Below are 26,913 nucleotides of genomic sequence, written 5' to 3'. Positions count from 1 at the left end.
GTGCCATAAATAGTTAAAACTAGATAGTTAAACTAGTTAATTTAGTTAGTTTAACTAATAGTTATAAATAGAATAAAATTCTGCTGTCAGGATTAATTGTGATAATTGTGATTGTCATGATAATTATGAATTTTAACTTATTACTTTTGTTTAGTGTTATTAACTGATATCTTTAGTTTATAACATTTGATTTAAGTGTACATTACAAACAAAACATTATAAATGTGCATCTTTATAAAAATTAAAGTTTTCAGGTTGTATATATAAATTTTTAACCAAACTTTTTACAACTGATCTATATATAACTTCTTTTTTTTAGTTCATTGTTATGAAAGGATTTGCTGGTAATAAAATTTTTTGTTCATTTATCTTTCTGTGTAGTCATGTTAACATGGTATAATTTATATACACAAAGTATAACAAGAAATGGAAAAATATGACTACATAAAAACCCTTATGTTCACCTTATATTATTTTATCTCTTTGTGTAATTAATCTTCCTGAATTTATTCTCTTCCATGTATAGGTAAATTAATCATTCAAATGCAAAATTTATGCAATACGCTAAAAAATAATTCCTTAAATTAGTCATAAAAAAATTAATTAGTTTAAAATTATTGGTTTTCATCCCTTCCAAAATAGTTTACTTCTGTGTGGGTAGGTAATCCTATTACTTTTTCCATGATTGGAAAATAAAAATTTGGAAATCATCTCTGATCAGAGATCTTCTGTGATTGGAGCTGAATCTTCAGTGGTCTAAAAAAGCTATCTACAAATTATTGATCAAACTCATTTTGGAAACTGGAAGAAGTAGTATGGGGCAAGGTCTCATCAGATGAAAGTTATGTTCAAAATTTATCCACATATGTCATATGGGCAAGCTTATTGACATAGTGGAGAAACTAAGATTTGTTGTGCCAGTTATGAGGCATGCCTCAGAACTTACATTAGAGTTGTTCATTTACAGTTTAATGTGTTAGAATAAAATTTTTGTGCATGATGCCATCAGAGACAAAAGAAGCAAATCAACATTGACTTGATATTATCTTGAAAACCTGCCTTACATTCTTTGTTTAGGTAATAGAAATCCTCCTTTGTAATGATTGCTGCTTCATTACAGGGCCATATGCTTGTATAAATTAAATCCATTATTTAACAGCATTGTTTTATAGAGTTATATTTTATGTTAAAAGAACATTAATGTTTCAAGTATTGAAGATTAGATGTCAGAATTCATCTAAAAGAACTAGAACATTAGGTTTATTAAAACAAATGCATTAAGATTACAAGAAATAATTATATTTTTGTAATTACTCCTTCCTTGTAGGGTGGCTTTGTATTCTATTGCTACATTTTGAGGAATTTTTTGAAAGTGAAAGATAACCAGAATGCTTGTCATTGTTCAGATTGTTTAAAAATTGAATGACGTCTTTTTTCACTCATTTCAATTCACCTTGGAATTACAAAATAACACAACACATTGAAAATTAAAAACAGAAGCACAGATACACATTGCATGATGCAACCCAGCCAACTAACTAGAAGAAATGCATCTCATAATCTCCTTTTCTCACTCTCTCTATCTTTCTCTCTCTCTTTCTCTCTCTGTGCATGCACAAGTTATAATTATGTTACTTTTAGAATATGCTCATGATGATTATTTAAATTCAGATTATCTACTTACTTATTTATCCATTTGATATTTTATAGGGTAGAAGAGGTAAAGGTTCAATATTTGTATGGGCTTCTGGTAATGGAGGTAGACATACAGATTCTTGTAACTGTGATGGCTACACTAATAGTATCTTCACGCTCTCTATATCAAGTGCAACACAAGGAGGGTATGTTATTTATATATGCTTAGTTGTTAAAATATATAAAAATCAAAATATATAACCTAGCAAGATATAGATAAATTATCAGTGTTTGCAGTTTTGCTAAAATTTCTGAGAATAAGCTATTTTAAAATGTCAAATATTCTTTTGAAATTTGAAAGTTGATTCTTACTCAAGATCCTTCCAGTAAATATTAAAGTTTACCTCTCTTAAACAAAACAATTTATTCTGTTGATAAAATTTGTTTGGACCAAATCTTTTGTTTTTACCCATCCTACTTGTTGCAGAAAAAGGTTTACTAAATGAAATAATGTATATAGTTATTACTATATTGTAATACTAACAGGAATTATAGTTAATTTTATGCTGTTTTATCCCCAATCCTATGAAGATTAGATTAATTTAGTTCTATAGATTAGATTTTATAATTTTTTTATAGGCTAAATAATTATCTAGATTTTTATTTTGAAAATTTGTCAAATGTAAATATTTCTGCATATGTAATGTATTCATTCTCTCAAGCTGTTACAAATTATACAAAAACCTTTGTGCCTGCTATAAAAACTTACTTTTACACAGAAAATTATTAATGTAGATTGCACAAAATACAGGAAAAGCTGAACAACGTGGTATGAAGTTTATCAGGAAACCTGAAGTTTCACTTTATATAGTTAAGAATAAAATACATTGTATTTTACTATGTACTGTATTGTATTATAGTAATATAAAATCTTAAGACAATAAATTAAATAAACTTTTCACCTTAACAAACTTAACTAGACTTGTAATACACTCTGCTAAGTTGAAAAGTTTTTGAAATGAAAAGCTTCAAGAGGAACCACATGAAGTAAAATGTCCGACTTGAGTAATGAAAAGTTGTTTTAACGGTAATGAAAACTGTTGGTTTTGCTTGCTTATTTTATTGTACAATACTTGGTATCTTCTATCAACAACATTTATGTAACTGAACCACAATCTTTACATTTCAAGTTTTTATTAGATTTACTTTCAGTGAAGTATTAAATGTAGATCAACTTGGATGTGAAAATCTATTTCAGTCTTTCTAAAACTTGTTGAAGCACTATTCTTACTCAGATTTTATTTTTATAGCTTATTTGAAAGTATGAGTACTGTAAACCACAAAAAGGATTCTATTACAAGTTTTATTGTTCATTACTTCCCGTTGACTAGATTTTCTAGCATTAAAATTTTCTTTTCTTTTGCCTCTTACTGAGTTATTAGTGTGTTCATGAAATTAAATTTATTTGAATCTTTAAATGTTTCCTTTATTATAATAGATATGAACTGATGTCTTCTTTATCTGAATTTTTCCTACCTAATTTCTATTATGTTTATTTATAATATTAAGTAGGGTTATTTGCTGCAGGTTGTATGCTATTTTTTTTACTCCCTTTCAGAGTGAAACTTTATTTTATCCTTTGGTTAACTTTTTTGTCATTAAAGAAATAGATTTAATAAATTGTATTAATAGCAGTTTTTTCGTATTGCAAATTCTTGATAATCAGATTTAATTTATTTAGTTCTAAAATCATCTTTATATTTATGACAATAACAATTAATTAACTACAATAACAATTTTAAATTAAATTTAAAAAAAACAAACTACAAACTAACTATGAACTGTGAACTGTAAAAGTATGATTGCCTTAAGCACAAAAATTTGTGAACAAGAGGGAATGTTCCAATATTCATAGGACAGCAGACTCAAGAACATTAACAGAAATTATATGGGTCTTGGTAGCGTATATACATATATATATTTATATATACAGTGTATATGTAGGTGTTTCATTTTAATCATCCCAGGTGATTTTCTCATAAAATACAAATAATACATAAAAATTACCAAAACAAAAGTTACCCAAATTGAAGGGAGACATCTCATTGTGACCTTAGATTTTACCTTGAACTTGATGTTGACCTTATTTCAAGGTTAACATGATTTTTTCAAATGGGATCACCTATTTTTTCCCCACCAATGAAAAGAACAGAAAATTTTACTTTGGAATATGTAGTTACACATATGACCTTGGATCTTTTTTGAAGATCATATGGCTAACCATCATAGATAGTGTTATGCAATAGGTTGTTCTTTTACCTATTGCTCTTTTCCATATTTTTTGAGATAAATGGCCTGGAATATAAGTATTTCAGGAATTGTATGACCTTCAAAAACATGTAATATACCACCTTCGTGTAAACACTATCTCTAATGGTTAGCTTATGACCTTCAAAAAAAAGTCCAAGGGCATATGTGTGACTACATATTCCAGTGTAACATTTTCTGTTCTTTTTATTGGAGGGGGTCAAAAATAGGTCATTCTATTTGAAAAATCATGTTAACCTTGAAATAAGGTCAAGGTCAAGTACAAGGTCACTGTGAGGTGTTTCTCTCTAATATTAGTAACATTTCTTTAAGTAATTTTTTTATTGTGCATAGTTTACAAGAAAATCGCCTGGGGAGATTAAAATGAAACGCCCCGAAAAAAGGTCCTAAGTCATATTTTGACCACATGTTTCAATGTAAACTTTTATTTGCTATTTTCATTGGTGGAATCAAAAATAGGCCATTCCATTTAAAAATATCATGTTAACCTTGAAATAAAAGTGAAGGTCAAGTGCAAGGTCACCATGAGGTGTCACCCTCCAATCTGAGCAACTTTTGTTTTGGTAATATTTTTTTACTGCATATAATTTATGAGGAAATTGCCTGGGGCGTTTAAAATAAAACACCTTATTTAAATATCACAAGTGATTCAGGAGGAAAGGGAAATAATTTGTAAACTGATTCTACAGTTTGACTGAAATAAGGAAAAAAGTTCATATAAACAAATGTCTGAAAAAGTTCTGTTATCGAGTTATGACTACCAAAAAATTTCACCTGGATTTCAATCCTGCCGGTGGACTGAGGTCATACTGAAATTTTTAAGACATTATATAAGGAGTAAACTTCATGGTTTTTATGTTTTTTGACCCAAAAATCAAATAAATCAGGTCCGAGAACTGTATCTCCCATAGTTTTTATGATATTCAATGTAAAACAAAAACATTTGGTAATGAAAAACAAGTTTTTCTATAGATTTTAAGTACAAGAACTTTGTTAAATGATTAACAAATAAGTAAATTTTATTACTAAAACTTGTAGAAAATTTAATTCTGAGAAAATTGATGTAATAAAGTCAATGAAAAAAAATCAACTTTTATTATTAGAAACAAAACAGAACAAATACATAACATACAAAAACATAACAAGAAAATATTATGAATTTGTAAAAATTAAAACCAGCTGTTTTTAATATAATAGATTAAGATCTTTGAAAAAATTGGGTTAGCAACACTAACTGTATGTTTCAAAATTAATTATAATACTACTCATAAAATGTCATAAAATTGTGGTTATGTGGTAATAATAATTCTTCAGGTATAACAGCTTAGTCCTATAATGACCACACGAAAAATTCCTACCCAACTCAACATTGCACGAAATACAATAAGGAGGATATTACATGCTCATAGACTGTGTCCTTATCATGTTCAGAAAGTTCAACACCTCCATCTTGGTGACCATGCCAGACAAATAAAGTTTTGTCAGTGGGTTAATAGTAATTACCACTTTAGTATACTATTTTTTGGACGAAGCTACTTTTACCCTAATGGCTTAAACAACACACAGAATTTGCATTGGTGGTCCTTTCATACTAGAACATGTCACAGGGAGAAATTATCTAGAATTTTTAAACAATGAATTTCTTGGAGTTCTTGAAAAATTCTCATTGGCGAAATGAATTGAAATGTACTAGACACATTTCACAAATGAAATAAGATGATTCTTAGATGAAAAATTTGCCGACAAGTGGATTGGACATATAGGGCTGATAAATTGGCCACCTAGATCACTGGACCTTACTCCTTTAGATTACCTTTTATGGAGATGATGAAATATGAGGTATACAAGCAAAACGTAAACACACGTGATGGATGAACTGATCACTTGATTTCTCAGTGCTGCTGCCCTCATCAAGGAATACAAATACATCATAAGGTTGGCAACAGAAAATATAAGGAAACAAGTTGAAACCTGTATTGATGTCACTGGAGGAATTTTCAAATATTTACATAAATTAATTACAGTGAGTATTTTTTAATGTAAATTAGAACTTTAATTCTTCAAAGGTTTAAATTTATTGTACTAAAAACAGCTGTTTTTAATTTTTACAAAATTCGTAACATTTTTCTGTTAAGTTTTGTTTTATTTTGTTTTTAATAATAAAAGTTGATTTTTTTTTTGTTATTTTCATAAACTTTATTACAACAATTTTTTCAGAATTAAATTTTGAACAAGTTTTTGTTATAAAATTTGTTAATTTGTGGGTCATTTAACAAAGTTAATCTATTTAAAATCTAAAAGAACTTGTTTTTCTTCACCAAATTTTCTGTTTTACATTGGATATTATGAAAAGTACATGAGATACAGTTCTGGGACCTGTTTTATTTGATTTTTCAGGCCAAAAAAACATAAGAAATCATCAAGTTATATAATGCCTTAAAAGTTTCAATTTGGTAAAATTTTTGCCAGCTGTAATTCAGTAACAAGATATTTTCAGACATATATTTGTATGAAATTTTTTTCCTCATTTCATGCTCTAGAATCAGTTCTCAGATTATTTCCTGTTCCTCCTGAATTACCTGTATATAATAACATGGTTGCTTCATTCACTATTTAAATATTTTGCTTGAAACTGTCAATTTATATTATCTTTATTTATAACATCTTTTTTTAACCAAAATAATTTTTCAGTTTATTTGTTATAATTTATCCATTTTCTATCTCTATGCTTTGGGTTGTAAAAGAAAACTTATTTTTAAAATGAGAAATATTTAACTCAAAACAATTTTCCTCAAATACTGGTATTGTTTTTAACATTAAATCTTGTAGTTAAGTGATTATGAGAAATATTTTTTATAACAAAATTTTATTAGTTTGTTAAGCTAGCCTTGAAGAATTCTCAGGTATTAAATTTAATGACGAAGTGACTGCATAAGCCTATTCACAAGCCTATTTACCTTGACCTAGTACCTTTAAATATTGTCTTTCAGCAGAGAGTAATGTTTGCCAGTTTACATTAGTTTTTAGGTGACTTATTTACACCAGGTAATGGGCATTGAACCGTTCTTGTTTTGTATTGATTCATTTACAGACCCAGCAAACTGTTGGTTTCTGCTTTATTTACATTCAACACTTGTAGTCACACACGCTCATAGCATATTTCCAATGAAGTTAAAAAGTTTAATAAGATTTCATTCTCATGGGTAAAGTTGTGCACATAAGTTTTACATTTCCATTTATATAACATATATCCTTAAATCATACATTACAAGTTACAATAAATCTAAACTTTCACAGTTTAATTTCACTAAAAGTTATTCCTTTCAAATGGCCAACTGTGTTATTATTTCTTTACTTTATCCATTAATGTATTTTATACTTTTTGAATTTCTTGTGTGAAGCAGAAAAAAAATTGTTTTTTTTTTCATGGGTGATATAATGGTAAATGTAATTGTCTGTAAATTAATTTTTACTACTTTTTATAAAGAATGAACAGTGTGCCTCATTGATGTAGTGAACTCATGTAAGTCGACCCAGTAAATTTGCTAAAAGAATTTTCTGGCCACTTCATATAATTTAATAAAACCTGCAAAAACTGATCCTATAAAAGCAACTTTGTATTGTTAACTAGCTCAGGTAATTCTTTTGCCTATCTTTCTTTTCTGTTTTATTTGCATTTTTAACTCGCTTGCTTATTATTTATTTTTATATTCATAGTTTTTCTGAACTTTTTGGAAAGTTGTATCATAACTTTTAAGATAACTGTAAACATATCTTTTTGAAATTTTTTACTCATTAAGTTTCTTTATTATATAAAACAATACTAGAGATTTTAAAACTTAATTTATTATTAAAAAAAGTAAGTTTTAGATATGCTATTTTTAAAAAGTAATAGAATTTTAATACTTTTTTATTCAAAACTTATTTTAGATGTCAGGTAATTTAAGTTTATATGTACATTGCAATGGATAAGAAGAAATATAACAGCATCTCTCTATTGCTGATTTAAAGAAATTAGTTCTAAAAATAGTGAACATTTGTGCAATTTGAAAATAAATAAACAGCACTAACATTTATTTTGAAATTACTTATTTTGTAGCAATGGGTATCATTGTAGTTGTTATAGTTATAAATAAGTTTGTTGTAATATTTGAAAATAAAAGTAGTTATTAATAGAAAAGAATATTAGTGAGAAGTAAGTACTTTAAAGAATCAGCAAAAATCAGGAAACTTCCAAGAATAAAATTTTTCAGTGGTAGTTGTATAGAAAAGTTAATAAAATATGAAAGCTGATAATCTGATGAATATTGATTGATACTTTAATAATAAAGTCAAAATAAGAAAAAAAGTCACAATTTAAAAAAAAATAGTTTGTTGAAAACGCTAAAAAATAAGCTTATTTTTGAGTAGTACAAAAAAACAGTAGTAGTCATCCCAAAAAAAGCATAGGTTAGATTGTTTCAAATGTAATTATAAACAGTCATCATTAACAGAATGTAGAAATGTTTGTTTTACATGATATTAAAAAAAAAAATTTAATCCTTGGATTACAGACTTCAACAATGTGAATTATAATTGTTAACGGTATTTGTGAAGGAAGACTGTAAATTAAAATTTTTTTTTAATGCTTTTATTTACAGTCACACCAATAGTTACAGTCATTAGCAACTAAAATAACACTGCATGATCATAAATAACAAAAATAAACAATAAAGAAACAGGGACAATATAGAATAAACAAAGACGAGTAACAACAAACACAAACTAAAATACATAAATCAGACAAAAACCACTAAATTTTATTCTTCATTCCACTGTAGGAGAGGAACCGCAACAGATGTTTTTTACCTTCTTTCTGGTTTAGTAGAGATTTCATATCTGAGCCCAGGTCTACGTTTTGTCGAATGGTTCCAAAGATTGGGCAATCAAAGAGCAGATGGTGCATGAACCATTTGACCTTGGACGCCTCACCGATCTGCTGAGGAGAGCCAAATAGATGAGCATGGATAAGCCTGGTATGTCCAATCCTTATCCAAATTAAGATGACTTGGTCTCTTCTGTTGCTCAGGGAAAGAGGTTTCTTGAGCACATTCTCCTGGATGTTGTGTAATGCCATGGGAATACTCAGCAGCCAGAACTTATTCCACTGAGCTCACAATTTTACGTGGACAGATGTCATGAAGTCTCTCTCAGATATCAATTGTAATTAGAGGCCATTTATTGCTGCTCTCTTGGCAGCCTCATCAGCCTGTTCGTTTCTGAGGATGCCATAAGATTTAAATTAGTAGTAACATTTCTGAAATCTTCCAGTACTTTTAAAGATCAAATTAAGCATACAAATGGTGGAGGTTAATTTTTATCATGACACTGAATTTCCCCATGGGAAATTATTTTTCACAGAAACATGTACATACTCTCTTCCAGTGTTTCTTGCCATTGTGATGGGTGTATAGCATCTGAGATATGTGGGACAAAATTAAGAGATGCTTTTCCCGAGAGCAATATTCACTATTCAGCTTTTCCTTATAGTGAACTGTATAGTAATCATCTACATTTAAGAGAGATTGTCATGCTGATATCAACAGTACACTAGCTCAGTAAAGAAGGCAGTTGGAAACCATTTCACCCCTCACTTCTAATAGTAAGCGTGGAATGGGATTTTGTTTTCCCTGGAAATTGTTCCACCATTTTTAGGAGTAACTCTCACATTATATGTAACTCTTAAATTTGGCACCTAACATACACATTTATGTGTAAATGATTGTCTACGTTTGAAGAATCAATTATTTTTTCAATTATTGATTATATGAATAAAAGTTTTTTTTTGAATTGATCAAAATAAAATAGAAAAAACTAAAGATTAATTTTTGAAATTATTCATGAATATTTTGTTTGAGGAATTGATTTAAATCATATGGAATTAAAAAAACTGGATTTGATCTAAATTTCTTCATCTGCTGCCTCCATTAATAAGAAATTTTATAACGTGACAACTAAAAAAACAATAAAATATACATGTGGAAGCATTGATTTTTTTCTGTGTAATTTAACTAAAATTTATTTAAAATTTTTGAATTTTACAATATTACGGAATTACTGATTTTTTTTTTTTTTATCAGTAATGAACATGGAGAACGCTTTCACCAATGGTAGTGTGTAAAATATAATTTGAAATATCTTATTTAAAATTTTATAAGTTGCTTCTGAAGAACTAATTCACTTGTAATTTTTTTTAGTTTTAAAATCAGTAGGCCTGTTAAAGTTTATATTTTAAATTCAAAGCCTGATGTTCATTGTAATACATGTACATTATTTTTCTGTGCTACAGATCTCAGATTTTTAATATAAAAAATTTGGATAATAGACTCTGTTTATTATTCAGAACTATAATTGCTCATGGCATCTAATTCATATTTATTTGTAGGCTCTACTGTAATATTATATTTACTTAATTAAGAATTTGATTAACATTAAATTGTTTGTTAAGATAACATTGATAGGCTAACACTGGCAGGCTTACAATAGGTATGAGATTACAAGAGAATAATTTTTAATAATAATACTGGCTATTTCTTGTCATTTCTAAAACCTGTTTTGTTCAGCTGGATCATTAATTTTACATGAATAAAGCTGGCTGAATCTAGCTAGTCTTATAACTCAACCCATTTATTCCAGACAAGTAACTTTTATTTTTTATAAAAACTGGTGTTTTCTTTATTGTACTGAAAATTTTACCATTTTATAATACCTACAGTTATATTATTATTCATTTTAGAAAGTTATTTACAAATTTAAAAAAAAACCACTTTCCTGTAAATGTTGAGAGGCTATTATAACTTCACACATGGCTTTTTCCCTGAGTTGTTCTATATTTGGAAGATTTATTTTTCCACCACCCACATGTGGCTAACATCCATTTAAAGATCCATATCTCTTTGGAAAAGCATCTGCAAAATTTTAAAGCTATATTTTTAACATTTGTAATGTTGGGATCAGTAATGTAATTTCCTAAAATTTTGACCTTTATTTCTACTTTTGTCTGTAGAAAACTGCAGTATTTGTATTGTATTGCATTTTTTATGTTTATACAATATAAAACTAAAAAGAATTTTCTATAAAGCCCCATATTTGAAAATTTTAATCAATTGGTTCTAAAATTTACAACTAGTTTTCCTAAATATTCTTTGTTTTTAGTAGAAATCTGAGTGTTTAGGAATGTACTTGGGACTTCGTTGTTAATGCACACTGTTCATCCAAATATTTAAAAAAATCTTCCTGAGTACACAGAAGTTTTTTTTAAAAAATATCTGCTAAGTTTCAAAGATAGATTCTAATATTTGGAGCAGGAAAACATGTTGGAATTTTAAAAGCATAAAATTACAAAGTTGTTACACATTATTAGAAAATTAATGATAAAAAATAAAATGAATTGTTAAGTAAGAATTTTATTCTTTTAAGTATTATTATATTTAGTTTTATTATATTAAGTATTATTGTTTTAAGTATTTTATCATTTTATTTTCGATATCATAATCACTCCTTAGTTTGCCATCAACATAAGCAGTGATAATTTGACAGCTTGTCAGACTAAATAATATACTAAGTAGTTGTTTGTCAAGTAAAGTCATTTTAACTGTAAGTGAAAAAATTACCTTTAAGCTAACTGTAAGGAAAAAAAACATGTAAGCTTTCTGGCTTCATCAGAAAGTCATTGCAATTCAATCATTATTTTTATTTTCATAATAATTGTGTATAAGTAACAAAAAAATTATCCAACTTTTTTTAAAATTTGGAGGCTCTTATATAAGTGAATCTTTTGTGTTGATTATAATTATACTGACAACAAAAAAAAAATTTTAATGTTTCTCTAAGTGTGATACTATTTCTTGAATTGCTTTTATGCGTACATTACAGATCTGTAAATACAATTTTTCTATCACCCTTAGTTTTAAATAAATTATTGTTCAAAAAAATTACGGGAAAATATAGTTAAAATCTGTAAAATTTATAATTTTACATGGCCATACTTATGTTAGAGTGATTTCGCTCATGCTTTTCTTTTATAAATAGCCTCAGGCACATCCCAAATTCATGTTCAGCAGTAATTGGCTAGCATGTTAGTATTCCATTTCCTTTTATCTTTCTATCACCGAAATATCTTAGTGGAAACATTCACCGTCCTCGTCACTTACATCTCTGAGGTTGCCCAGGAAAACATCTGATGTGAGTGGAGGAAATGTATTTTCAGACATATTACATCCCATAGCTCTGTATGAAGTAAGAAGTTGATTAACAATGTCATGGTAATTGTCGGATTTTTGTTTGCCGAGAAAATTTTTCCAAACATCTTTAAATGAAGCCCAAGCTACACTTTTTACAATATTTAATATTGAGTTAAATACGTCATCTTTGACCAACTCTCTTATTTTTTAGGACCAACAAATATCCCTTCTTTAATTTTTCCTTCACTTACATTCAGGAATTTCTGCCTGATGTACAAAAATCCAGGACTATCCTTCTTCATTACTTTTACAAAATTTTTCATGAGTCCTAGCTTGATATGGAGAGGGCGTAAAATTTTTTTTTTTTGATTTCAACTGAGGGCTCATGAATAATATTTTTCCCATTTGGAGTTAAGTTGTCTTGTTTCTTCCACTCTTTGGTAACGTAATGCCCTAGCTTGGCGGCTGTCTCATTCACAAAGAAAACACATGTACTTAGCATAGCCTAACTGCATGCCTAACAAAATAGCTATAACTTTCTAAGCACCACTTATGTTCCAGCTATGTTTTTTATAATTTATTTTTTCAAGAATATCTTTCTTCACATCATTTGTTTCTTTCAAATTAATACCATAAGTGATTAGTATTGAAGGATGTTTGTTACCATTGTGTAGTAGAACTACTTTTAGACTATACTTGGACTGATCTATGAAAAGGTGCCACTCCTCAGATTTATGAACTTGTCCTAAGTGCAACATAAGCTCATCAATATTTGTGCAATAAACCAAATTATTTTCATCAATAAAGTACTGAGAAAGTTCTTGGCTTTGAAAGCCCAAAATTTTTATATTTTTTTGAAGTAAATTCCAACCTTGCAGATCGTAACAATCCAAATAGATTTTTTGATAAATTTAAATCTGTAACCAAGTTATTTAATTCACCTTGTAATAAAAGATGTGGTTTATTGGAAGATAATTCAACATCAAAATTATTGTTTTCTTCAGTAATGCCTGATTCTTCATCGCTGCTTTCAAAACATACATTCACAGGTGGATTAGGAACTGGAATAATTTCACTGTGAGGTACAGGCCTGATTGGAGATTACAATAAAGGATATTTTACAGTATGATTAGAATTTTTTAGAAATTCCAGAACACTTTTTAAACAAAAGTAACAATCGGTTACATGATCCTTTGGTTCACGCCAAACTACAGGTACACCAAATGGCCAAACCTTAGTGTACCTTTCAGCCATCCTCTTAAATATACAGAACAATTAGTGCATAGTATATGAGGAGCCCTCATCTTATCCTGATCACCAATTTTACACTAAAAGTACAAATGATATGCTTTTTTAATTAAAGGTGTAATGTTTTTTCTATTTGATTTTATGGTATACTCACCACATACATAACAAAGGGTATCCACATCATTTACACAATTTCGAGGCATTAAGAGACTGCACTGATAACGAATTTAAGACAGCAATAAAACTGAACAAAATTAATTCATTCCTAAATCCAGTGACTAATACAAACAACACACCTGTGTTTTCAGCTACATGTTTTGACCTGCACAAACACAATTAATCTTTTCCATGAAGGCTCACTCTTCAGTATTAGATATGATATCATAATATGTGACTATGATATGATTTAATTCTTTGTCTAGTGTTGTTTATTTATAGCTTACAAATTATGTTAACAAAGTTAAACAATAAAAAATGATCTAACAAAATACAATGTAGGAGCTTAAAATGCTAACTATACATTGGAAAATGAAAAAATCCTTTAATTAAATTTTTTTTAAAAATGGTGGCTGATAGAAAGATTCTAAGCCATATTTTTTTTCAGCATCAAAAAGCTTATTAAAATCATGTATCAAATGCTAGGAAACAAAATTATGTTTATCTGTGTTATTAGCAACGTAAGATTCTAGCACCAAAATTTCCAAATTTCAAGTAAAACAGATTTTTGATTTTGGGGGCTCTCATACTCTGTGGGGACAATTTAATAAAAAATTTTTTATAAAGAAGTGATCCTTAACAAGAAAATAATGAAAACAGAATTGATTAAAAATATTGAAAAAATAAATTGTAACTTTTATGATGGTAATAATAAAAAAAATTTTGGTTCTGTTTTATAGTGGCCAAAAATAGTTCAATTTTAATTACCCTTAAAGTGACAAAGAAAAATAAAAAAATCTTTTTAATAACAAAGATTAAAAGAGTTAAAATAAAAAAATGATATTTTTAGTGGTGGGGGATTGAATTAAAAAAAAATTCTAAAAATATTCATTTAAAGGTTAAGATTAACAAATTTGCTTTAAGTTTTTCTCTAAATTTAACACTTCTTTGAATAAGGCTAAAACAGGAATGTAAAAATTAAAAAAAAAACTTTTATGTGTTTAAGGATCAGGGTTTATCATTTGGAAAATTGTAAACTTTTTTTGGTAGTTCTATATTTTATGTAATGAAGATGTGTTGCGGTAAATTGATGAAGAAAGAAGCATTTGGAAAAATATAGTTAAAAGAAGGTCGCATATTAAGGTATCCTGGAATAGTCATTTTAATATTGGAGAGACAGGTAGAAGGGTGCAGAGAGAATTGTGGATGCAGGCAACGTTTGGAATATGTAAAACAAATTGTTAAAGATGTAGGTTGTAGGGGGTGTACCAAAATGAAACGACTGGCACTACATAGGGAATCTTGAAGAGCTGCATCAAACCAGTCAAATGACTGAAGACAAAAAAAAATATTTGATGTATAAATATTAACAGAATTTTTTAGAATATTAAAACCGAAGGAAGATATTTCAATTTTAAGAAGTGAGTGTTGTTTTTTTGAGAAATTTTCTTTTATATATGCTTTGTAGGAACAAAGTTGCCTTATTAAAGTTTTCTGTAAAATGCCTCTGAAGAATTGAAATTGTTTATTTTTGTTTTATCTCTCATCCCTCAACAAATTTTGAAAAAAATTAATATGGTCAATCCTGAAAAAAATTTCTCAGGATTTAATATTTCTCTATCCTGAGAAAGACCAAAAGCAGTGCAACTCATGTGCACATATATACATACAATAGCATGTAAATTACAACAAACACAGGAAATCTTTTGTTTATTTCTATGTTGTGGCTACATCGCTTCACATCTTCCATACTTTAAACTGTCTGTGTAATGTGAGGTTATTGTTCTTTGGTTATTTAGCAAATTCCATGTTATAAATAGTGTTTTGAGAAAGTATAATAGTGTTTTGTTTTATTTAATTTTTTATTACAAAATCATATTTTTAACCGATCTCAAAAAAAAAAAAAATGTATTCAACCCGTATATTTTTTTTATGTTTGTTCATGCATAACTTTTTTCCTATTAAGTTGAAATAATTCTTGTAGCAATCGATGTAGCTGCTTTTTACTGTGGTACCATGATGTTGAAAAAAATTTTAGACACAAAAAATCAGTCTGAAAATTCACCATCTGGCGAGTAGTTAGGGACAGTGGGAATCCTGGTATTCTATATCTGTGCATCACATTAGATGAAGTTATATGAGTGAGTTTCTACACTCGATATGTCGTATCGTTAATAAAATCTTCAGAAATCGAGGTCTCGTCTTAAACAATTCAGACCCAATTTACATTATATTTAATATACAGCATTGGTAGGGACATTGAGAATCTTATAATTCTATATTCGAGCATCACATTACATGATCATGAGAATACATGGTTCTATTTTTTTTAAATAATTATTGAATTTTTTGTTCTGTGAGTAGCTGATAGCATAGATTTTTAGGACGTTAATTAAGGGGCAGAATTAGTGATTTTTTATAGTTCTTGAACTGAAAATCGGATTAAATAGTCCCATTACCATATTTGCAGTAGTTTCTGAGAAATTGGGTGAAAATCAATAAATTAGGGTAAAACATAAATTAGGGTTTTTATATTTGACATACAACTTTTTTAAATGGGTAATAAACACGTAAAAGGTTTTAACAAAACTTGTAGAGAATTTAATTCTGAACAAAATGGTTTAAAATAAGTTGAATAAAACAGAAAAAAATTCATCAGCAAATATGAAGGGCTAAAGAGATACAACTCTCCTGTCATGTATCCATTAATTCCAATTGAAGAGAAAGATTTGGTCTATTCATTTCATTGCAATTTAACCAATTAATTTTGCACTTGTTGAATCAATGCACAAATCGCATACATGAAGAGATTAAGAATGAAGGTCATATTACTAGACATTACAAATTGTATAGGTATGATTTTTTTTCTTAATAAAATTACTTTTTTTTAAGTAATATGTGTGGTGTTCGCATTAGTTTGCATCCTACTGTTCATACAGATGTTTTTTATTCTAGATGAATTAGTTAGATCTTAAAACATAAAAGTGTCACAATAACTTGATACCCCTTTGACATGATCACCATACTTTCCTCTTTAATATTGCTATATTCATGAATGTAGAAAGAATATAGTAAAGTAAAATGGGTAAAAAGTTATTGTTTATAAGAATATTTTTTTCAGAATATGAATTTTTACTTCAAAATAGTACAGATTTATTATTGCTAAGTTATTCTGTATTTTGCCTATGTGCCTATGTGCTAATGTGCTATGATGAATCACATACTAGTTATTCTATAAAAAATAGTTATTCTAGTATTTAATAAATATGTTTGTTTTGATATATTCCACAAAAAAAATTATCAAACAAAATGAACCATATGGCAGGAAATAAATGAGATTTTTAGCATGATTTAAGGTAAGTTTTATTTCTATCATTTTGTGAATTAAAATTGATTGATTTTTCAGCCAGTTTTTCAGCCATACCAAGAAGTTAATTTTTCTCTTTACCTCATACATATTTGCAAAGAATGTATATTTTACACTGCAGAAAATATATTATTTATAATTAAAGAATGACAAGTGTAGCAGATATAAAGGGCTAAAGAGGTACACCTCTGCCATCCATCATTAATACCAATTGGATTGAAAGAATTGGTCTATTCATTTGATTGCAATTTTACCAATTAATTTTTTTTTCCAAACTAAATACATAAAGTGTGTTTTAAGCTGATGTTAAGAGGTTTGTTATTTGCAACTGTGGAAGAAAAATAGAGAAGGAGGAAGTATTAAACATTCAAGGCCAGTCAGTTACTTTCTAGGTACTGCTGCTCTGTCAACCCATTGTTTACAGCCTGCATCAAGGAGGCTAAAAATAAATCTTATATTGTTCAAAGCAAGAAACAAAATTTTTTTGTTTTAAAATTGAATTTTTTAAAATTATTTTATTGAAGATTTGCACTCTTTATTAGTGTATTATCATGGAATAAGTTTTTTTTATAATAATTAACTACAAAACTTTGAAAAAAACATCATTTTGCCAGTTAGGTACCTGAAGTGTTTTCCAAGAATTAACAACTGCAGTAAATGCTAAACAGAATTTTGAATTGGAGACATGGATGTGTATGATATTTCTTAGAAACTTTTATCTACAGTGTATGTTATTGCTTTGTTAGGTGTACTTTTTATGTGCATATGTAAGCATTGCATAGATAAGCTCTACTTATAAAACATTATTCTTACCACACTTAGAAAATTGAAGGGAGAGAATAGGCTTTTAGCAACCATCATTTTCTTTATAATAGCAAAAAATTTGTAAAACTAATTAACTAAAGAGACATTCTATAAAATATTGATCCCTTACAAATATTTTATAAAATTATACACTATTAAATATTTAATTATCTTTTTACAGATGAAAAAGAGTAAAACATTCTGTTGCATATCACACTATTACATATAAATATAATCACATTCACATTTTTAAATCTAATGTAATTTTTTCAAATTTTTAAGGTAAAAACTAGTAGAGAGGCACTCATCTTAACAAATTAATTTTAATTGATCAATTTTTTTTAATCTCTCATAAGCATGGTTTTAAGAACATAATCCAATTAGTTGCAAAAGGATTGATTTTGTTGGATTAAGTAGTTAATTTTTATTTAATTATCAGTCAGAAAATGTTATTTTGTTGTGCCACAATTGGATGCATTTGAATAAAAATAATTTATTAGGTGAAGGTAAATTCTGGGAAAAGCAGCAAGATAACATCATTATGTGATTTACCCTCTGAAACAATAGAACAAATAAAAAACAAATAGGTTTTGTAAAGAACCTGGAATAAGTTTTCTGTATAGGAAAATGAATACTGTTGTAATGAATGCTGTTGTCTTTAAGCATCTAAAAACGACCAATACTTGCCTCTAAAGCTATTTACTTGGTCATATGCCAGCTGATTAGGCCTGGATGCATTATTATGCCAGATACTTCCAGGCCTGTCCCCAACCTGGAAGTATCAAACCTAAGGTATAAAGTGTCAGCTATCTATCATTTTGATAACCCAAAGGCTAAACTTTTGATATTCACAATTTTATTTGGCCACAAAAAAAATGAAGTGTTGTATACTATGAGGCATTCTAAGTCAGCATGTTTATTACTACTTGCAGCATAAAACCCCATTTAAAAATGGTTTTTCAGTATAATATTACAAAAATAGAAGTAATAATTAATAATTTAGAATCATGCTGAATGAAGAATGTGATTGTGATTTAATTATTCTATCAGAACCAGACAGAATGTATATATGACACACCAAGCTTTTACAAAAACTTAATTAATTTTTAAAGTGCCTTAATATTATACAGATAAAGTATAATTATAGTATCCATTACATTTAACATTAGTTTTAATTGTAGATATCATAAGTTATGATACCTAAGACACTGGTGTAATCTTATAGTTAAAAATGTTTGCTATTATTGTTAAGTAAAGGTATGTTACTGGACATGCTAATGACTGTGATGCAAAAGAATGAGGTATAAAACATTGTTCTTACCTATTTGCTACATTCTGATGTTTAGAATCGTAGATAAAAAGAAACATATGTCAGTTATCTTTATTTTTTTAAATATTTTAATTGTAAAATGAAGAAATATATATTGCTTACTATGAAAACATTTATTTCGGTGATGGCTGATTTTTTACAGATATAAACCATGGTATTTGGAAGAATGTTCTTCAACATTAGCTACTACTTACAGTTCTGGAACTCCTGGACATGATAAAAGTATAGCTACAGTGGATATGGATGGAAAATTAAGACCTGATCATATATGCACTGCTGAACATACAGGTTTGTATTAATTAATGCTTTGTATTTAAAATTAATGCAGAACTACTGAAAGTAAAAAAAAAAAATTGAAGATAGATTATATTTTCCTAGCTGAAAGTTTTAGGTTTTCCTAGCTGAAAGTTTTAGGTAATCAGAAATTGAGACAATTGTTTATGATAAAAATACAGTGATCGGTATGACAGAATGTAATAATACTGTTTTCTAATTTTAAAAATTAACAACTTATTTTCAAATTATTCAGAAATTGTGTGTTCTTCCAGAAGATCTTTCAAAGGAAATGTGTTTCATTTAAAACTAAAAAACTAAATAAACACAACACAAGTGCTTGTGTGCAACATAAGGAGCATAAAAATAAAACTGCAGTAACTGTGCCAAGTACTATTCTCGCAGACTCTTGTATATTCTCCCAAAGATACAAAGAACTCATGCATAAACTGCATACAACAGAATCGATTTTTGCAAATCACTGCATGGACACACACACACACAATGATATAACCAAAAATTTGATTCAAAGAAAAAAACCAAAGATTCAAAGATGCTTGATCAATATGAAATTGATATACACTGCATTTGATAACAACATTATGTTAAATGAAAAAACTATCAGACATAATACTCAACTAAACAATAAGGGGTTTTCTTAACCACTTTAGAGAGATATCATTACTGCAGTGGATTGGTAATTCCTCTTAGTTATATGATTTAGACCTGCATAAGTAGTTCTGGAAAGGTGATTTGGAAGAACAGTTTCAATTTGATTTGATGCAGTGTTTGTTATTAATTTTCAATTTTATAAACAGCACAGGAACTAGAAGTTCAAAAACTGAAGTTTGAATTTGATCAATTTGGTACAAATTGTCTGTACTTTCAAAATTTTCTTGAATATAGACATTGATGATAGAATGTTAATTTTACTAGTATAGATGGAAATGTACTTTTCTTAGAAAAAAGGAGAGAATACCCAGTTCATCGTTTTATTTCAAATATATATAACAAAAAATTGTTCAAAAAAATAGGGTATAAAGCATTAATTATTTACATTCTGATGCTTAGAATCATCGTTAAAAGAAATTTATTCCAATTAACTTTTAATTTTTAGTGAAAACATGATTATGTTTATGTTTAATGTTTAAAATAAACACTAAATTATTATTATTTCTGGTAAATAGTGTGTAACATAATATAAATGTTTTTAAATATTAAAATGTTAGGAGTAGTTCATAACTACTCTACCAATTGAATATTCATAATACTGTAGTACTTAAATATTTCAGGTACATCAGCTTCGGCTCCTTTAGCTGCTGGTATGTGTGCATTAGCATTAGAAGCTAATCCTGAATTAACATGGAGAGACATGCAGTTTATTGTAGTCTTAACATCAAAATCAGCTCCCTTAGAAAAAGAAAGTGGATGGATTACAAATGGTATCAAAAGAAAAGGTATTGAATTTAATGTTTGCTGTATTACATACATGTTTAAATTTTCATACAACTGTAAACAGTAATACATTTCGTATTCACCAGTTTTATTTTTGGAATTAAGTGGGTTGTTAGCAGCAATATGCTAGTTAGTGGTAAATGATGATCATCATTAAGGTACACATATAGTGAGATAGTCATGTAATAAATGTGAGAAGTATTTTGTTGTTTCTTTATGTCTTTTTCTGTCACTTTAGCACTCACACAAATATTACTCTATAATTGCTTCTATTTCAAAGTCAGGTTCTATTTTGGTTTTTATACTTCATATATTTTTACAAAGGGGTTTAGATTTGAGAATACAGAAATATAAATTTGTTGGCTCATATATAGTAGTAGTGCAAAATGGACATGGAGAGAAGAGAATGTGTGTGAGAGGGATTAATTCAATAAAGCTACTGATTTGATTTTTATTCTGACTTATACTTCCTTACATTACCTTAAATAGATGTTATCTGCTTCATAGAAAATGAAGGAAAGCCCTATTATGTCTTTTGCAATTTTGGGGATAGTGGTTACCTAGAGAATATCTAATTAACATGCTAATGATTTTTATATTTACCATCAGAAGCTGATTTATTTCCACCTCCACTATATTCAATCACAAATATGTAATTTTTTTTTCTTTTGATAGAGAGAGTACAGATTGATTAGACTTTTTCTTATCTTGTATTCATACATAAAGTATTCTAAGTATGGGGGTGTTTTTCTATATAAATTAAATTATAACAGATGGGAATCGAACCCTTCATTGTTTTTCCAATTGCTTACCTTATTAAAAGTCTGTACATCTTTGTTAGAATAAATTTATCTGATGAAGTTTAGTTACTTACACTGAGGAGAATATATGTTAAGTTTAATTTAAGGTAAAAAGTACCTTACAATCTAATCCTCTGAAACAAATGTCATACTAGGTGAAACCTGGTTTTTACATATTTAATTAAATGCATTTAGTGGTGTTAAACATTTTTGAAAATTAATTTGCATTGTACAGTAAATGATACTTCTTTAGAAAATTGTACAGTCCTTTCTTCACAACTAATTCAAATTACTTTAAATAGGAAGGGAAACGGAGATATATGTCTGTAATTTTCAATAGATAAACTACATTCTTTTTTAATAAGGGAATATCCTTTGAAATCTTCAAACCATCCATAAAGATGTCTTTTTTGAATGACTCAATGATTAGATAGATGCCTTATTTTTAAAGCTTGTGAACATATTTTCAATAATCTTAATTGGGGCTTTGTCAGTGCGAAATTTTTCTTTCAAATTTCACTAGACAGTAGAAGATTTCACTTTTATTTGGTTTGAATAAAAAAATTCCGTTGCAGCAACTGTCATGAACACAGTATGACTTTGAGACAGATGCATGGTAATGCCATTTAATAATAATATTAAAAAAAAAAAAAATTAATGTAATTGCTAGTTGATCAGCATCTGAAATGGCACTCCCTAGTTCATCAACTACCATATTTACTCAAAAATAAGACCCCCTTTTTTTAATGCAATTATACCCCAAAATTTGGGGGGGGTCTTATATTCAAGCAGCTCTTACAAACAGGTATTTTGGAAAATGAAACTAAAAATAACTGTATTACCAAACTATGAATTTAATATGTTTTATTAAACACTAACTATTGTAAGTTATGATAAAAAAGTCTTGTTATTTGAGGATGCATGCTGTTTGACATCAGGGTTGTGGCTTTGTTCAGGTTCACTGGTACCAATGTCTGAAAACAGAAATGAATGACTTACAAATTTATTGTTTGAAGCAATTTCCGTTATTTTAACAACAATGTAAAACGTGCGGTATTGTGTTTTAATTATCTTGAACACAGTTGTTTACTGGGAGTCACTGTTGCTTTCTTCACCATCATTGATGTCAATCTCTTCTTCAGTTGTATCGTCAGAATCCTCATGTATGAGGTACTTCCATTCCATCCAATGCGCAGGATATGCCAGTCTTCTTGAAACTCTTGATTATCATTTTTGTAGTAATTTCCTCCCAGGCTTTGAGCATCCACTTGCAAAACTCTATTGAAGGTTTCTGCATTTGTCCACTCTTCATGAATATGTGATCTCCATCTGCCATTCATTTAGTGTAAAACATCTTAACGTAGTCCTTGAGTGGCTTATTGATGCTTACTTCCAAGGGTTGCAGCACAGAAGTGAGGCCTCCCAGAATAACTGCAGCATTTGTGTGCATTTCATTGATTCAGTTTTTCACAGAATCTTCACCACAAAAGCTATCTAAAACAAGAAGTCCTCATTTCTTTAATATTGCTCTAGGGCGGTGATTCAAAACAACTTCTAATCAGTCGCACATTAGTTTTGTGTCCATTCACCCCTTATCTTGTACGCAGACATGTAAACCTTTTGGTAGTTTTCCCTTTGGCACAGTTTTTCTTTTAAAATTGACATTAGGAGGCAATTTTTTCTACCTGCACAAACGGCTAACATAACTGTGCACCTCATTTTTTTTGCTCCAGCTGTTTTCACCAGTACACTGGATTCGCTCACTTTGTTTACAGCTGTGTTGCGCAGCATTTCAAAAAGACAGATGTTTCATTGGCGTTTCCAATCTGAGATATGAAATACTTTTTTCCTCTTTCACATAGTACATATCATTGAAACTTCAAAACCTTTTCAATACATTCTGCTGGTAGTCGTTGGCCCAAAGAATTTGTCCACCTCAAAGCGAATCTCTTTCTTCTCATTAATCGCACCACCCACCTATGACTGGCTTTAAAATTACTCACATTTACATGATGGTTTGCTACTTTGCGTCCTTTCATTTGTATTATTTCACAAGTTACTACTCAATCAATCACTGTGTTATCCATTGGGGGATGGCATTATTTTTAGGACCATGGAAAGATGGAGTTCCTCTTTTCACAGTTATAAGTTTATCTCTCTGATTTCTCCAGTAATTCTCCATTTCTCCAGTAATGAATCTTATTTGGTTGTACTGAATACTCTCGATTCGCTGCTCGTTCATCATGTTTTTCAGCGAATTCCAAAACATCTAACTTAAACTCTACAGTGAAACTTTTCTGTGAATTCATTTTACCAGACAAAATACAAGAGAAGCTTATTTTCAATAAAGTTGCTACTATTCTAACCAAGATCTTGTTTTGCTAGTAAAAAGAAATCAGGTAGTAGGATTGAAGCTGCTGGTCAATGAAGGTCAATGTCTTCCCCCCTCCCATCCTGTCAAATACCTTGGCATTGTTTCACAAACACCTGAAAGGGCAACATTTGCCCTTGGCCAACAACAACTAACTATATGTACAGTAACAAAGAAATTCCTAAAGAACTGTTTTTCTAGGAATTGCAGTCCGTCAAACTGATGGGTCAGACGTTCGCAAATTTTTTTTTTTCTAAAATTTGCCCACAAAACTTGGAGGGTCTTACTATAGAGATGGTCTTATTTCCGAATAAATATGGTATTTATACATTTTTATTAAGTTTCTCCATTGTATAATTGTACATATCATTCCTTGATGTATTAAAACTTTTTTGTTGGACTATACTTTTTAGCATTATGTATTTTTATCTTACATCATCTATTGTTAGTTACATTATTGTAACTGTGTATATATATATATATATATATATATATACACAGTTTGTAAGTGGATTCCATGCTTAAATTAAATGTAATAAGGTTTTTCATACTTACTATTCCTTTGTTATTATAGCTAAATGTAAAACAGTATTTATGAATTATTTATTTCTTGAGCTGTTTTTAATGATTAAATTTTAATTTATTAGCTTAATATTAATAAATCTAACACTTGATGTAGAACTTGGATTAAACTATAATAGTATTATTTCTGTTTCTTAATTTTGAACTGAACATTCATTTTTACTTAGAGTAATTATAATTCTTTGAATAATAAAATGGTCACTTATGCAAGTCAGATATACTCTACTTGTCTCTTATTCTCTGTGAATATTTTTTTGTTTAGTTAAAATTGTTAGTTTAAAATTAAAAAAAAAATTAATTTATATTTATATTTCTGAAAATTACAGTCAGTCATAAATTTGGGTACGGATTGATGGATGGAGAGGCTATGGTTAATTTGGCTGAGCAATGGACACCAGTTCCTGCTCAACATATTTGTAAATCTCAAGAAATAAATGAGGAGAGGTGAGTGTTATTTAATTAGTGAATTTAATTTTATTCTATTTGCTTATTTTTTTACATTGACGCAAATGTAATTTCATAATTTGGTTGACAAAAATAAGCTGTTGTAGTAGTTTAAGGTATTATTAACATTTCAGGAAAGATTAAAATGTTAAAATAGTTATTACTGATAATAAAATAAAGGGAGTTTGTTAATATTAGAAAACTGTTCTTTCTGAAACCAAATCAGCATTTCATCCAGTTATGGGTGTAGTGTCCTGATAAGTTCCGATTAAATTTTTTAATTCTTGCCAGTTTTTTTATCATTTCTGAAGTCTTCCCATTACTCCATTTTTTTCCTTAGATAGTTTGATAAAATTAATATTATTTTTATATATATACATTTTTTTTTTCAATAATTCTAAATTTAAATCCCTGACTTCATATAAAAATTGACAGTCCATAATATGTCGCTGATATACTATAATAAACGCAAATTGTTAAAAATAAATAAGTGCAGGATGATTCTCATGTTAAATGTGAGAGATTTGCTTCCAGAAGATCTTTTTGAAGTTTAAATTCCGTCCTCATTAGTTGGTGTTGTAACCAGACTTATTTTCATGATGTAGGAGACTTCTTTACAGTGTAGTAAAATAACATACCTTTATTTTGCTATTTATGAGTATGAATTATTAATAATTATTTTCTGAAAGGTGTTGTTAAAAGAAAAATTAATTTTTTTATGTGATGTATTAAAAATTGTTTTCATAAATAAACAAACTATTATTGATAACATTTTGCAGAAAGTTTCCAAATAACATTATAAAAATTCTTGTATTATGTACAGATTTTTCACATTGCCTTAATGATATTTTAAACTTATTAGATATTAATTAATAAATTATGATAATGTAAGTAATTTAAGTTGTTAAGAAAAGTCTCTTGTTTTCTTCTACACCTGATTTTTCATAGAATTATTTTTTTTTCACTTTATACTTTAAGACTTATAAAATAAAACATCAAGAAAAACATTTTAAATTTGTGTTATGAATTTTAAGGAAGTAATTATTTTATATCGCTTATCTGAATCTAAACATTCATTATACGAGGTTTGATAAAAAAGCCAGAATTTTTAAATTTTCAATGCTGTATAAGGCCAGTCTTTTTTGTCACAATTTTTTTTGCGTTTGTACACTTGTCCCTTATGTGTATTTACGTTGGTAGTCATTTTGGATGCTCAGTTTATTGTTGCTTTCAAAAAGGCTACACATGTTTTTGTTTTGTCAGAGATTTTTAACTTTTGGAAAAAATGGAACAAAGATTTTGCATTAAATTTTCCTTTAAGAACAGAATAAAGTGTAGCATCGCATTGGAAATGCTGAATGTTGCTTTTGGCAATGTTTTAATGAATAAAACCAAGCATTACATACATATGTACCAAGTGTAAATATGTACCAAGCGTATATATTTTTGTACATATTTACACATTTATACATGTATATGTTCATTGTACACACATACATATATATATATATATATATATATATATCACACACACATCAGGGTGTCCACAAAGAAACTGAAAAATTTTCATTTCAGGATATGTTCTACTGGTGAACTGATGAAAATAATGAAAAAAGTTCATGTAAACATAGATCTGGAAACGTTTTATTTTCGAATTATGGCTAGGAAAAGATTTTACCTGGATTTCAGTTCTTTTGATAAAAAGAACTCCTACTGTAATCTTTGGTACCCAAATTAAAGAGTAAAGTTGATGGTTTTTTTATGTAATTTGAACTGGGAGGTAGGATAAAACTGGTCCCAGAACTGTAACGCCAGTAATTTTTAAGATATCCAATGTGAAACATAAAATTCAGGGTCAAAAATAAGTTTTTTTTAAGTTTGTAGTGCAATAGATTTAT

The 26,913-nt window shown here is 28.4% G+C and overlaps 1 protein-coding gene across 1 annotated transcript in view; it reads left to right on the top strand.

Moving 5' to 3' along the window:
• Window positions 1-26,913, top strand: part of Fur2 (furin-like protease 2) — a 605,551-nt gene that overhangs the window by 513,708 nt on the left and 64,930 nt on the right. The window contains exons 6-9 of the mRNA XM_075370714.1: window positions 1,711-1,841; window positions 19,233-19,378; window positions 20,656-20,820; window positions 24,898-25,015. Of these exons, the coding sequence (XP_075226829.1) occupies window positions 1,711-1,841; window positions 19,233-19,378; window positions 20,656-20,820; window positions 24,898-25,015 (560 nt within the window). The remainder of the gene's footprint in view (window positions 1-1,710; window positions 1,842-19,232; window positions 19,379-20,655; window positions 20,821-24,897; window positions 25,016-26,913) is intronic.

The sequence above is a fragment of the Lycorma delicatula genome, chromosome 1, assembly GCF_047948215.1.
Source record: "Lycorma delicatula isolate Av1 chromosome 1, ASM4794821v1, whole genome shotgun sequence".
Taxonomy (NCBI): domain Eukaryota; kingdom Metazoa; phylum Arthropoda; class Insecta; order Hemiptera; family Fulgoridae; genus Lycorma; species Lycorma delicatula.
This window is presented reverse-complemented; position numbering and strand designations above follow the sequence as displayed.